At 52.8% G+C, this 12014-nt stretch overlaps 1 protein-coding gene across 1 annotated transcript in view; it reads left to right on the top strand.

Moving 5' to 3' along the window:
• The window catches only part of ABCA3 (ATP binding cassette subfamily A member 3), a 69488-nt gene extending 60436 nt beyond the window's left edge, over window positions 1-9052 (top strand). The window contains exons 22-32 of the mRNA XM_023513833.1: window positions 344-548; window positions 781-1000; window positions 1363-1521; window positions 2611-2783; window positions 4022-4150; window positions 4277-4471; window positions 5948-6135; window positions 6587-6757; window positions 7031-7221; window positions 7401-7474; window positions 8188-9052. Of these exons, the coding sequence (XP_023369601.1) occupies window positions 344-548; window positions 781-1000; window positions 1363-1521; window positions 2611-2783; window positions 4022-4150; window positions 4277-4471; window positions 5948-6135; window positions 6587-6757; window positions 7031-7221; window positions 7401-7474; window positions 8188-8319 (1837 nt within the window). The 3' untranslated portion in view covers window positions 8320-9052. The remainder of the gene's footprint in view (window positions 1-343; window positions 549-780; window positions 1001-1362; window positions 1522-2610; window positions 2784-4021; window positions 4151-4276; window positions 4472-5947; window positions 6136-6586; window positions 6758-7030; window positions 7222-7400; window positions 7475-8187) is intronic.
• The last annotated feature ends 2962 nt before the right edge of the window (window positions 9053-12014 follow it).

The following is a 12014-nucleotide window of genomic DNA, read 5'->3' as shown; positions in this document are numbered from 1 at the left end:
GACTATAGGCACCCGCCACAACACCCAGCTATTTTTTGGTTATAGTTGTCATTGTTGTTTGGCCGGCCCAGGCTGGATTTGAACCCACAAGCTCTGGTGTATGTGGCTGGTGCCCTAGTCACTTGAGCTACAGGCACTGAGCCCCTCATATTCTTTTTAATTTCTCATCATGTTATGCCTAACAGCCTCGTAGATATAAGAGACTGCAATGTAATTATCCTCCTGTTTGGAGGTCTGGCCACCACTTCCCTTGCTTTGGATAGTAATGACAAAAGACTCCCTCTTTCCCACTTCTCAGATGTGCTTTGATCTACCCTGCCCTGACCTGCCCTGTCCCCCACAGGGGCCGGAAGGGGTTTGACATCGCCCTCAATTTGCTCTTTGCCATGGCATTCCTGGCCAGCACATTTTCCATCCTGGCAGTCAGCGAGAGGGCTGCCCAGGCCAAGCATGTCCAATTTGTGAGCGGAGTCCGTGTGGCTACTTTCTGGCTCTCTGCTCTGCTATGGGATCTTCTCTCCTTCCTCGTCCCCAGTCTGCTGTTGCTGGTGAGTGCTAGTAGCACTGGAGTCTCTCCCTGTAGACTATAGTGGGCTTGCCTTGGGGACCCTGTATGACCGAAACCAGTGGAAAGTAGAGATGCCAGGAGGAGGCGGGAGATGCCTCAACTGTTGCCCCTCTTGGGTATACTGATGGTCACAGCACTCTTGTCAGGCCTGCACCTCCCGAGGAGCTGCCACTGCTCTGCCTACTGCTGAGCTGTGTCTTGTTCTGCCACAGGCAGTATTCAAAGCCTTTGATGTGCACGCCTTCACAAGGGACAGCCACCCAGCCGATGTGCTGCTGCTGCTTCTGCTGTACGGCTGGGCTATCATCCCTCTCATGTACCTGTCGACATTCTTCTTCTCGGGGGCAGCTACTGCCTACACAAGGCTGACCATATTCAACATCCTATCGGGCATCGCCACCTTCCTTGTGGTCACCATCATGCGCATCCCAGGTGGGACACAGAACCCCCACCCAGTGGCCACCCTGGAGGGCTATTCTGCCCACATGGGGGTTGCACCAACCTTGGGCAGAGACAGGGCTAAGGCAGCAGACCCCAGGCCCCTCTGCCTAAGGTGGGCCTGCTTGGCCAGCATGGCAGGCAGGCGTCTGCAGCATCCCCTCCTAGTGGCTTCGGCAGAACTCGCAGGGATGGTCCCTGGAGGTGCCACCTCATTCAGCAAGATCAAGGCTTTGTCTGTGGGTGTGCCCAATCCATGGGGACACCTGGAGACCTGCCCTTCCCCAACTAGATTTGTCCTGGGGTGGGAGTGGTGTGCCCTCCAGCACTAACTGGTATTTACCTCCTCACTGCAGCGGTAAAATTAGAAGAACTTTCCAGAACCCTGGACCATGTGTTCCTGGTGCTGCCCAACCATTGTCTGGGGATGGCGGTCAGCAGCTTCTACGAGAACTACGAGACACGGAGGTACTGCACCTCCTCTGAGGTCGCTGCCCACTACTGCAAGAAGTACAGTGAGTGTCCTGCACCCTTTGCATAGTTGGTCAGTTGTCACTGCAGGGGGCTCCCCAGCTCAGGGACTTCTCTGAGCAGCCCAGTATTTACCCCTTGTCTTGTGTCAGCTGCTAACCCCATGCTAGCCTCCTGGCTTCTGCCCTCAGGTCCTGGGCCCCACGTCTATGCGTCTGCTTGGTGCACCTGTGTCAATCTCCTCCAGCATCTGTAACAAGGATGGATGTGCCCAAGGGGGGGTGAGGGTGCTAAATAATAGACATGTATTCTCTTGCTCAGACCTCCAAACCCAGGTAGCCCCAGGGCCGTGCTCACCCTTCAAGCTCTAGGGGAGGGAGGATTCTCCCTGTCTCTTCTGCTCCTGGTGGCCCCAGATGTGCCTCTGCTAGTGGCCATGTCTCCCAGTCTCTACCTCTGTTTTTGCATGGCTTTTTCCCATGTCTTGAAGCTCCTTCTGCCTTTCTTTTGCAAGGACACCTGTCATTGGATTTAGAGCCTACTCTAAATCCAGTATCTTACCTTGAGACTCTTGAGACTCTTAACCTAGTTACATCTCCAAAGAGCCAAACTCTAACAAGATTGTGCTGTGAGGTTTGTGGGGACAGGACTTATACCTATCCTTTGGGACCACCCTCAGCCCACCATGAACCCCTCCTATGCCTGGAATGAACTCTGACCTATATCAGTAGGCAACTCAAGTCCGCTCTGCAGATCCCCCACACATCTTGGGCAGGCCTAGTCTCTCTGTCATGCTGCTGCCACATCTTTAGTTATAGAACAGGATTTATGACTGTTTATCACCTGCCTATCTATCCCTTCCCTAAACCTCCCTAAACAAGTTTTTACATCCCAACACAGTCCCCAACTTAAGGGAACATCTTACCTGGCAAATGCCCAAGCGGCACGGGAAGTGTTTCAAACTGTGGTGTGGGGGTGACAGATAGGGGTGTGCTCCAAGCAGGACGAACATGGCACCTCATGGAGAGGGTGGGCATAGGCACCTCATTCTGGCCAGGGAAGAGAATGGGGCTAGGGACCTGGAGGGGAGGCATCCTAGGCCCAGGCACAGCCTGTCTCCCTTGGCCGCACAGACATCAAGTACCAGGAGAACTTCTACGCATGGAGGGCCCCGGGGGTTGGCAGGTTTGTGGCCTCCATGGCTGCCTCAGGGTGTGCCTACCTCATCCTGCTCTTCCTCATCGAGACCAACCTGTTGTGGAGACTGAGGACCTTTATTTGCACCTTTCGGAGGAGGCAGATGCTGGTGAGTGGCTCCTAGACAGCTCAAGGGATGCTGGCCAGATGCTCCCCACATCTCTACTTGGGCCAACACACTGGGCTGCCTCCACTTACCTCTCTCCATCCCCCACAGAGGCCAGGCTTCCTCATGGCCAGCACTTGTGCCCTTAGCATTGCATGTCCAGGCCCAAGTGCACTATCCACCCACTAAGGGAGCTTAGCCATCATCCTTTGGAAAGGCTGTTGAGTCCTGAGCCCTGGTGCCTCATGGTCAGCCTGGGGCTTAGGGCCATCCTCCTTGTCTTTTCCCATACACTTCAAATCCCCTTTGCATATATAGCTCAACCTAGTCAAATTGGCTTTTTTAAAATACTAAGATTTCTGGCCAGGCATGTGACTCATGCCTATAATCATAGCACAGAGGTGGGTGGATCACCTGAGCTCAGGAGTTCAAGACCAGCTCTGAACAAGAGTAAGACCCCATCTCTACCAAAAATAGAAAAACTATCCAGACATGGTGGCAGGCACCTGTAGTCCCAACTACTTAGGAGGTTAAGGTAAGAGGATTGCTTAAGCCAAAGAGTTTGAGGTTGCTGTGAGCTATGACACCATGGCACCAAATGAAACTGTCTCAAAAAAACAAACAAACAAAAAATAATAAGATTACTCTAAAAAGATGTTTCTTCCCACATAAGAAAATCTCTAGGCTTGGCGCCTGTAGCTCAGCAGCCAGGGTACCAGCCACATACACTGGGGCTGGTGGGTTTGAACCTGGCCTGGGCCTGCTGAACAACTATGACAACTACAACAAAAAAACATCCGGGCATTGTGGTGGGCGCCTGTAGTCCCAGATACTTGGGAGGCTGAAGCAAGAGAACTGCTTAAGCCCAAGAGTTTAAGGTTGCTATGAGCTATGATGCCACAGCATTCTACCCAGGGCGACATATTAAGACTGTCTCGAAAAAAAAAAAAGAAAGAAAGAAAAAAAATTCTCCAAACCTCAGCAGAGTTTTATGATTTTCTCCATGAGTCCATGTAATTCTTGTTTCTTGGGTAGTTTTTGTTTCCTGGATGCTAATTTCAATCTGCACAGCCACTCAGTCTTCTTACAAAAGGTCTGAGTCACACATGGGGCCCGATGAGCAAGAAGCCTGGAGGCTTTAATCCCCCCAAATTCCCACACAACCTGTGCCCCACCCTCCTTCCTCAGAAGGACCCCTGGGGCTGCACTTCACTCATGTGGTCTTTGACTTGAACAATTAGACAGAATTGTGCACCCGGACATCGGTACTCCCAGAAGACCAAGATGTGGCAGATGAGAGGAGCCGAGTTCTGGCCCCCAGCTTGGATGCCCTGCTCAACACACCTCTGGTTATCAAGGAGCTCTCGAAGGCAAGGCTGGGACTAGGGGGTCTTTTAGCCAGTCAGTCCCAAAAGCTTGCAGGGGCTGAGACCAAGGGTTGCTCTGCTGGGTCTCTAAGTCTTCTCATTCTGGCATTTCTGTTGGGTACCTTACAGGTGTACGAGCAGCGGGTGCCCCTCCTCGCTGTGGACAAGGTCTCCCTCACAGTCCAGAAAGGGGAGTGCTTTGGTTTGCTGGGTTTCAATGGAGCTGGGAAAACCACGACTTTCAAAATGCTCACTGGCGAGGACAGCATCACTTCTGGAGATGCCTTCATTGGGGGCCATAGCATCAGCTCTGACATTGGGAAGGTGCGCACAGGAGCTGGGAAGGGAGTCATAGCAGGAGGCAAGGGCAAAGCTTCTGTCTGGTCCACAGTGGGCACAGCACACACTTGTAGATGGCAAGATGATGCAGTAACCAGACCAGGCTAGGCAAGTGATAGGGAGGGAGATGCAGGCCCAAACCATAAGCCTGGAGAAGTACGTCCTGCACTGATGAGGCCCAAAGGCTGTTTTGTATCTGGGCAACTTGGGTATGTGTTTGAAGACCCTGCTCAGTGAAGAGACAAAAGCGAAAGCCCAGGACCTGCCCAGTTCTCCCACATTGGGCTGACCCCTCCAGGTAAGTAAGAATGGACCAGAGGCAGCCATCCTCCTCCCCTGCCCCTAGACACTGCCAAACAGAGCAGGGTCCTAAAAATTGGCCCATGAGGTAGCAACAGGGGCTCTTGACTGCAGTGCTTCAGAGCATGGGTCCAGAGCATGCCCAAGTCTCTCTAGAGAAAAGACCTCATCCTTGCCCCTCACAAGTTCCCCAAGTAGTGCTCCAAGGCCTGTGAGCACTGCACAAAAACAAAAGCGATGGGTGCCGTGGCTGGAATCCACAATCTCAAGGAAGAACAAGCCCACAGACTTGATTTGTGGTTGTCAGGCCCAGATTATAAAATAACTGTTTACTCTGTTTCAAGAAAGAAGTATGTGACTGGAAATATATGCAGGAGAGAGAAAACTACATATAATCTAGAAATGGAGAGGAGGGTGAGAATTTAATGTGAATACCAGAAGAAAAAGAGATTGGGGGACGCCAGTAGCAAAAAGGTACTGGACACGAGTTCTTCCCAAACCAACTAAAAACAAATTCTGGATGCCTAAAAACCCCAAGAAGGGTACAGGAATCCAGTCTCCAGAATCTACAGAACCTAGGCACACATGTTCCCCACCAGCTGTCAAAGGTAGCTGAACAGCATCAGCCAGCCAGCCCTGAGAGGCCACACGGTGGCGTCCTGGCTCTACTAAACATGGCCACTTGCTCAGAGAACTGCTATGCGGACAATGCCCCACAATGAAGGTGCTGCTGGCAAACATCTCTTATTAGTGGAAGAAGAAAGACAAAAGCTTGCTAAAAATCTGAAAAAAATGAGTGGGTGACAATTATTCACTGTGAAGTCTTGCTGGTGTGTAAGGTTTGCAAGGAGACCATGTCACAGTCAGAGAAGCCGTTCTTATACTTCCCTGACTCTGATGCCTGTGGTGGGCCATGCTCCAGGCTGGAACTTGGCAGCCTATCACCTTAGTATGGAAGCCAGGTGATGGTACATCTAACAGCAGGTCTGGGACCTGGTCCTGGCTAGTGAGGTCCTTCCTGTGTCCCTCTTGACCACAGCCTGTGCACAGCTCCATGGACCACCCTGGGAAGACAGTGTACACCAGAGACAGGCTGAGATGGGCATCGGGGTAGGTAGACCCTGCAGGACACCCCTTTTACCTGGCTGTGCTGTAACCCAGGTACGGCAACGCATCGGCTACTGCCCGCAGTTTGACGCCCTGCTGGACCACATGACTGGCCGTGAGATGCTGGTCATGTATGCCCGACTCCGGGGCATCCCTGAGTGCCACATTGGGGCCTGTGTGGAAAACACCCTTCGGGGCCTATTGCTGGAGCCACACGCCAATAAGCTGGTTAAAACATACAGGTAAAACCTGCACCCAGCCCTGCCTCTGAGACAACAGGGGCCTTTGCCCTTCCTGGGGAGAGGTCAGGGTCTCCTTAGTATAGATCTAGGAGTGATCACACTGTTCAGCAACCAGAGCTCCTACCTATGACCCTGGGATTGAGCAGGAACTTGGTAGCATGGCCCAGGCAGTGCCAGGCCAGAAGGACTACCCTGACAGTTCCCACCTCCTAGAGACAAGGCCGGCTGGTGAGTGATCTCAGGGCCCCTCAGGTATAGACAGATGGTTCTCCTGCTCTATGTGGAAGTATGGTCCAAGCCCCTGGGCTCAACTTTCTCCAGGGCCTCCAGCTCTGGGCATGCTTCCCCTTCCTCTTCATCAAGGATGCTCTCCAATCACTGAGTGGGCTTGTATTGGGCCTGGGGAGTCTGTGCTATCAGCCTTGCCCCCACCCATGCCCCTCTGCCCCAGTGGTGGTAACAAGAGGAAGCTGAGCACTGGCATTGCCCTAATTGGAGAGCCTGCAGTCATCTTCCTGGATGAGCCATCCACTGGCATGGACCCTGTGGCCCGGCGCCTACTCTGGGATACTGTGGCTCGGGCTCGTGAGTCTGGAAAGGCCATCGTCATCACCTCCCACAGGTAGAACCTGGGTCTCTGTGGGTCAGTAGAAGAGCCAGAACTGGGCCATGGGAGGGCTGGGCTGGCAGGGCCAAGTCACAGAAGGCTGTCAGCAGCTGGTGTGGACACTGCAGGGAGATCTCCCTGGCCTGGTGTGTGTGCCACACTCTAAGCACGGGGACCAGGACTGCCCCAGCTGGGCATCAACACCATCCTGTCTTCACAAGCTTTTGACACCCAGGGCAGGCGTCAGCATCCCCCAGCCCTGTTTCAGGCCTCCGCCCCTCTCCCCAGCATGGAAGAGTGTGAGGCCTTGTGCACCCGGCTGGCCATCATGGTGCAGGGCCAATTCAAGTGTCTGGGCAGCCCCCAGCACCTCAAGAGCAAGTTCGGCAGTGGCTACTCCCTGCGGGCCAAGGTCCGGAATGAAGGGCAGCAGGAGGCACTGGAGGAGTTCAAGGCTTTCGTTGACCTGACCTTCCCAGGTGTGTGCCAGCCCTGGCAGCACCTACTGGGTAGGCCTTGGACCCCTGCCTAGCCTTCTGTGCCTCACCTTTGCCAAGTCCCATCTCCCTGAGCCCTGGGATGAGGGCCCTGGTCCTGTGTACCCAGGCTGCTCTCTCCTCCCCCCACCAGCCCTCACAAGAACAGTCTCTCCTTATAGGCAGTGTCCTGGAAGATGAACACCAAGGGATGGTCCATTACCATCTGCCTGGCTATGACCTCAGCTGGGCAAAGGTAAGCACAGGTCCTGGGGCCCCACAGGCACTGCTGAAGCTGGGGAAGGTTCCTCCAGGGGTCTCTCCAAGGAAGAATCGAATCCCATTTTTCTGATAATATTCACCCTAACATCTGCCAAGTATGGGTTATTTTATTTTATTTTATTTTTTTAGACAGAGTCTCACTTTGTCACCCTTGGTAGAGTGCCATGGCATCATAGCTCACAGCAACCTCAAACTATTGGGCTCAAGCAATCCTCTTGGCTCAGTTTTTCATTTTTAGCAAAGACAGTCTCACTCTTGCTCAGGCTGGTCTCGAACTCATGAGCACAAGCAATCCACCCACTTCAGCTTCCCAGAGTGCTAGAGTTACAGGGGTGAGCCACCATGCCCAGCAGAGTTTGGGGTTTTATAGCCAAAATATTGATGTTGGGAGAAATTAAGTATAAAACAAGAAACCAACCCAGAGGGGCATAGCTTGCTCAAGGTCATCCTTCAAGCTGGGCACAAGACGAGAAAGATACTGGGCCCAGCATTTGGATTCTTGCTGGCCAGTATCCTCTCCCTGGGCTGTGGTGGACCTCATGGTGCTGACTTCTCACTAGGGCTCTAGGGGCAGGGCTGGGCAGGGTGGGATCTAGAGGCCTTGCCAGACCCTTTATTGCAGAGGACTCCCCTGTCCAGCTGAGTCTGGCCCTGGTCTCTGATCAGTGGTTTTTCTGCTTCCCAAAGGTGTTTGGCATTCTGGAGAAAGCCAAGGAAAAGTACGGGGTGGACGACTACTCTGTGAGCCAGATCTCGCTGGAGCAGGTCTTCCTGGGCTTCGCCCATCTGCAGCCACCCACTGTGGAAGAGGGCCAGTAAGGAGCCCACTGCTGCCTTATGGGCCCTGCACAGGGACGGGGGGAGTCAGTGTGTTGTGTGCTTCCTCTTCCTCTGGGTTTATCTCTCTTTATTTTTAATCACTTTTTTCTATGATGGATATGAAAAAATCAAGGCAGTGTGCACAAAAGGGACCAAGTATGTCTGGGCCCTCATGCTAGGAATCAGCATACCAATATCCACTTCTGAAGGTAGACTCTGGATTCACATTCCCCAACTACGAGCAGCCTGGCAGTCTGTGGGTCTTTGGGTGGACAGCTGCTCTAAGAAGGGACCACAGCTGCCCTGGGGGGTTGAATTTCTCTTAAGTGCTCAGGCAGAGAGAGGACCTAGCTAACATAGCACAGCCCCACCTCCCACCCACCTCCCCACCCCCTGGGTGTGGAGAATAGACCGGAAGTTGCAAGGCAGCTCCCTGAAAGGAAAGTGTTGGCTGTGTTAGGTGCTGGGGCCTTAGTGAAGCATCTTCATGGGCACTGCTCCTTAGGGTGTGGACACCAGGCACCATCTCATGAGCATCTTCCAAAAAGTATCTGGTGCAGGGTGGGAAGAGGCCAGACATGAAGCACAGTCCTCTGTTCCCAACACTGTGCCTTCAAGAAGCCGCCAGCCCCAGGACAGTCGGGGACCACTACAGGGACTGAGCAGCTGTCTGTTAAGGACACACTAAACATGCTGTGAGACTATCCAGAAAATAAAGGCTGAGGGGACATGATCACATTCTGTGTCACACACAAGGTGGGGTCAGGAGCCTCGATCACTCACCCACAATCCAGGCATGAGGCTCTGGTGTCTGGGTTTTTGGCCAAACAAAAGCAGGAACTTGGTTTTCCCAAATACACAGGACACCTCACTGACTTGAGGTGAAGGAACAGGCTCAAAACACAAATGAAAAAGCAGGTGAGATAAATGCCCAACTAACAGCTTCTCAGTCTACAGCCAAGGCAAAAAGCATGTGGGGTTGGTATGGGCAGAGGTCCCTGGGTGAGCAGGAGGCCTCTGGCTCCAGGGCCACCTGTGAACCTTAAGCCATTTTCCAGAAGCTTCTTCAACATCAGCTCCCTTTTTATTTATACATAATTTTTTTTTCAGACAGTCTCACTCATTTGCCCTGGGGTTGAGTGTCATGGTGTCATAGCTCATAGCAACCTCAAACTCTTGGGCTCAAGTGCTTCTCTTGCCTCAGCCTCCCAAGTAGCTGGACTACAGATGCCTGCTACAGCACCCAGCTATTTTTTTTTTTTTTTTTGCAGTTTTTGGCCAGGGCTGGGTTTGGGTTTGAACTCGCCACCTCTGGCATATGGGGCTGGCACCCTACTCCTTTGAGCCACAGGCGCCACCCGTGCCCAGCTATTTTTTAGAGATGGAGTCTCAATTTAGCTCTGGCTGGTCTCAAACTCCTGAGCTCAAGCGATCCACCTGCCTAAGCCTCCCAGAGTGCTAGGATTACAGACGTGAGCCATCATGCCCAGCCCATGTTAGAGATTTAGGAATCTGTCATTTTTCCTCATTTGATATATGAAAGGGTGTGGGGAAAGGCATGTAGGACTGAAGGCACAGCCCATGAAGGCACATTTGCAACCAGCCTGCATGAATAGGACATGCCAAGGAGACTGGCCACCTGTCCTGAGCATAGAATGCTGCCAACAGAGGTCTTCATATGAGAAATTTGTATTTCAAAACCAGACATCCTCGGGAAACTAAGGGGAGATGATGTGGGAACAGCCAAGGCCACTGCATCAGGGGCACAGGACAGATGCATGCAGAGCTGGGGGGGAAAGTGGGGTGTCTGTGGCAGAGCCTAAGGCTGCACCCAAGGGGCAATCCAGTCAGCAGGGATCCAGGAGCAGCAGGAAGGGTACATTCAGTGTCCCAAAGGCCATTACAAACTCAATGCTGGAACCTCTTAAGGACTGAAGCCTCTGTTAGTTTTGTTTGGGCTGTGACAGTTTCAAGCCCAATGAGGGACAGGAGTCCAGCCTGCTTTACACCACCCCATCCATACTCCATCACCTCTAAATTGTGGAGCCCAGGGCTTCTGGAAGTGCATTCCATGGAGATACAGCTCCTGCCTGCTCCTGGCTCAGTAGCTAAATGTGTAAGACATGAGAGGCAAGAGGTTTGCCTTCACTGGCCCGGCCCCGTGGGGTAGATGCCTGATAGAACTGAGACCCAGACCGATGAAGAGCTTGTGTATCTTGTCCTCCAAGTCCTACCCAGTCCACCAATTTGACTGAGCTGAAACACCTGGATAACAGTCCTGTACCCAGATCTCAGAGGGCCCTACCTTTGGGGTGCTGCTAAGGCAGAGCTTCTCTAATGCCCTGATGGGGACAGGCAGGCTGCCAAGGCAGTGCTGGTCACAGGTCTGGGAACATTCCTCACAGATAACCAAAAAACAACAACAACAACAACAACAACAACAAAAAACCCTATATGACAGTGGTTTCAAAAAGAAGTTTATTTCTCAACTGTGTTCAAAGTTGCAGCCCTCCCTCCTTGAGGTCATCTCTTGGGCTAGAATCAGCAGGAAGCCGGGGGGTAAGGGGAGGAGGACAGAAGAGCCACCCTTGACTGATCCAGAACATTCAGATAACTCCTGAATGTCACTGGCTTCTGTGTGCCAAGTTTTTCCCAGAATGTAGATAACTATGCCAGGTCAGGAAATTACTACAGATCCACCATTCACAGAGAGCAGGACCTATGTCCCCCTGGAGGTGGCCCTCCTACCCCAGGAGTCCATTCAAGCTGGTGAGACCCTGCTGCACCCAGGAAGCCCCTCAGATACCCACAGCAGAAGTGGCCTCTCCCCCAGGGTCTGCCCCTTTGGTTGCAGGACTCAGAAAAGCAAAGCCAACAGGACTGTTTCCTGCTAGGTAAATTCCAATTACAGCTCTTTGGTCCAGAATTACAGAGGGAGCCAAGGTCACCTGAGTCCTGGGGACTCCCAGTCTGGTCCCTGAGAACTGCTGAGAAGACTGAGGCAGGAGCCCAGCAAGGAGTGAGCCAAGGCCAGAAACAGGTCCAAGCATAGCAGGGAGCTGTCTGGGGATGACCATACATACCAGGTGGACACAGGAGCTAGCCTGGACCCCTCAGCCCGCCCCAGATTGATCTCTGTCACTTCCCTAAACACACAGGTGGCAATGTCCCAGAGCTGCAGGGTAATCAGACTTGACACTTGCAAATCAGAGCCTGGGGCTACAGAGAGGGGTTGTGCCAGGGCAGCCCAGGGCTAAAAGCCCAGCCAGGGCCGCTATTGCCTCTCCTCCATCTGAATAATGTACCACACTCACCTCTGGGGGCCAGCATAGTGCTCATGGGGCAAGCTGCTGTGACTTCTGGGACTCCCCTTCCCAAAAAACTGGTCTCTGTGAAGGCCAGTGCTGCCAATGCTCATCCAGACCCTATTGGGCTGTGCTAAAGGCCAGTCTTGGCTGGGCACCTACAGCTCAGCAGCTAGGGCACTGTCCACATACACTAGAGCTGGTAGGTTTGAATCCAGACTGGGCCTGCCAAACAATACCAACAATAAAAATAGCTGGATGTTGCGGTGGGTGCTGGTAGTCCCAGCTATTTGGGAGGCTGAGGCAAAAGAATTGCTTAAGCCCAAGCAATTTGAGGTTGCTGTGAGCTGTGATACCACAGCACTCTACCGAGGGTGGCATAATGAGACT

The sequence above is a fragment of the Otolemur garnettii genome, unplaced genomic scaffold (assembly GCF_000181295.1).
Source record: "Otolemur garnettii isolate 467f Iridium unplaced genomic scaffold, OtoGar3 scaffold00044, whole genome shotgun sequence".
NCBI lineage: Eukaryota > Metazoa > Chordata > Mammalia > Primates > Galagidae > Otolemur > Otolemur garnettii.
The sequence above is the reverse complement of the archived record's forward strand: the minus strand, read 5'-3'. Positions and strand labels throughout refer to the sequence as shown.